This window comes from Chanos chanos, chromosome 5 (assembly GCF_902362185.1).
Source record: "Chanos chanos chromosome 5, fChaCha1.1, whole genome shotgun sequence".
NCBI classification, from domain to species: Eukaryota; Metazoa; Chordata; class Actinopteri; order Gonorynchiformes; family Chanidae; genus Chanos; species Chanos chanos.
The window spans coordinates 3,853,814-3,856,313 of NC_044499.1; the positions used below are offsets into that span (position 1 = coordinate 3,853,814).

The 2,500-nt window shown below is 44.4% G+C and overlaps 1 protein-coding gene across 1 annotated transcript in view; it reads right to left on the reverse strand.

The window, feature by feature from the left end:
- ephb1 (EPH receptor B1) overlaps positions 1 to 2,500 on the reverse strand; it is a 145,715-nt gene that overhangs the window by 59,110 nt on the left and 84,105 nt on the right. Inside the window, exon 6 of the mRNA XM_030773474.1 lies at positions 2,004 to 2,128. Within this exon, the coding sequence (XP_030629334.1) occupies positions 2,004 to 2,128 (125 nt within the window). The remainder of the gene's footprint in view (positions 1 to 2,003; positions 2,129 to 2,500) is intronic.

The following is a 2,500-nucleotide window of genomic DNA, read 5'->3' on the forward strand; positions in this document are numbered from 1 at the left end:
AGAGAGAGAGAGAGAGAGAGAGAGAGAAGGAAAACTTAATTTTCAAAGATTTACAAAGAAACTTTGAAGACAACTCACCTTAGTGCGTTAGAACAATGTGTGTGTGTGTGTGTTAGAACAATGTGTGTGTGTGTGCGTGTGGAGAGAGAGAGAGAAAGAGAGGGAAAAATCAATGTGCCTGCAAACAGACTACCAACAAAAATCCTATATAATCTGAACAAACATCTGTACTATTTAATACATGTGATCGGAAACCGGCAATTAATGCACATTTCCATACACACCAGCGCAATATGAAAAATTAAGACCTGCAATAGTAATTACTGCACAAAGCAGAAATCAACATGGAATTTCACACATAGCAAAGGCATGGCATACAAGCTTGGCTGTCATCTCTTAGACAAGACTTGCATATACAGGTGTCTCTGCGCTGTGGAGAAATTCATGTAGACCTCACTACTCTGGCTCACTTACTGCATTACAGCACGGGCCAGTAGGTGGCGATACACAGCCTCATCAACTACCTCTGCCCCACTTGTAAAAGAAAATAGAAGAAGAAGAAGAAGAAGAAGGGGAAAAATATATGTGTGATGTACCTTGATAAAGCCAAGTGTTTATTCAAAAGAGCCTAAAAACCCTAAGAACACCAGTATGCCAACAGAAAGAGTCTCTGCGTGTTCATTAGACAACGGCCAACCGGAGGACACTTCACTCCATAACTCCGTGAGGTCACAGGGATGTATGTATGTATGCATGAATGCGAAGGAAAGCTTTATGAAGGCTTGTGTCGTACCACATCGCTGTCGTTTGATATGTAATCTGGATTACCATTTTTACTGGGCCTTGTCTTCGCCCTCCGTGTCAGCGCAGCTCTGCTAGAAAGCTGCAGCACAGTGACATTACAACACATGGTAAGTATGTCCTCTGACTGTGTGTGTTTAGTGTGTGTGTGTGTGTGTGTGTGTGTGTGTGTGTGTGTGAGAGAGAGAGAGAGGGAGAGAGGGAGAGAGATACTCCTCTCATCATCTCTTCTCTCCACGAACTCAACGGTCACAGGTCACAGGATTTCAACAAACAAAAAAGTGTGTGCGTGTGTGTGTGTGTGTGTGTGTGTGTGTGTGTGTCTCCCCCTAAGTCCTTTACTGCAGAACTGCAATGTCTCTAAAAGGGGTGAGTGGTGGCAGGGCAGAGTGTGTGTGTGTGTGTCTGTGTGTTTACAAAATAGAGAACACAAAAGCGTGAGCTGGCCTGTAGGATCATTAGAGAATAACTGGTGAGAGAGGGCAGCTAGCCCTGGTTCTCTCTGCGGGTATCAGCCAATAGAATCACAGGAGCCAAGCTCCTCCAGGTCTCTAATTACACACCCATCCCGCCACTCACAAACGTCGCCTAGCAACCTGATTCCTGACTCCTGCCCTCACAATGCCGACTGCTTGATCATTTTTTTTTTTTTTTTTGTATCATAGACTTTATTATTATCAATGCACATGATGATACAAGGCAGGGCAAGGGCTTCTCTCTTTCATCTCTTTTTTAATTTTTTTTTTTTTTTTTTCTGTGACTGAAGAACGAAATGGAACATGTGTCAGAGGTCGAATTTGGAAATGACACCCCGGTGAAGAATGTGAAGAAAATCTCTCCCATCCTCCCTCTCTGTGTTGTTTCATACCATCTTTCCTGTCTTATTCAGGATCCAGTCTGACTTATCAGACATGTATTGTTATTCCTCCTAGCCTGACCTACTTACACTTTTAAACAGGAGATCTTCTGGAACAGCTAAAAGTACCACAGAATATTTCACGGCACAAAAAAAAACGCTAAAAATATTCAGATCAATAACTGTCGCGTGACAGGAGACAGACAAAAACCTTGTTTATGGTAATAAGAACTGACAAGACACACACGCGTGCAAGTGCGCGCACACACGCGCTCACACACACAGACACACACACACACACAGACACACACACACAGACACACACACACACACACAGACATCTCACCTTCTCGTAGTAGCGTAATTCATAGTCGAGGATGATGCCATTGGGCTGCTCTGGCTGTGGCCATGACAACGTGATACTTTTCATCGTAGAGCTGACCTGGTGCATTATGGGTACCATGGAGGGCGCTGGAGAGAGAGAGAGAGAGGTGGGGGGAAGAGAAAGAAGGTAAAAAATCATTCCAAACAGCCTGCTCTCCTGCTGTGTGCATTGATCTGCATTCTTCAGGCATGAAAAAGAAAGGGAGAGAAAAAGAGAAGTTTGGTGGAGCAGAATGAGAGAGAGGGAGAAAAGAAGAAAAAAACAGGAGGGATATGAAATGTCTTCACTTTACAGGAATCGGCCCTTCTCTGTGTATTTCTCTACGCTGAGTCTAATCCCTTCCACAATGTCTTTTTACTCTACTTCTCCTGCCTGACTAAGCCCACCTGAACTCTAACTTAACCCTCAGTCTACTCAGCAGCCGCGACCACCCCCCCCACACACACACACACCCCCGT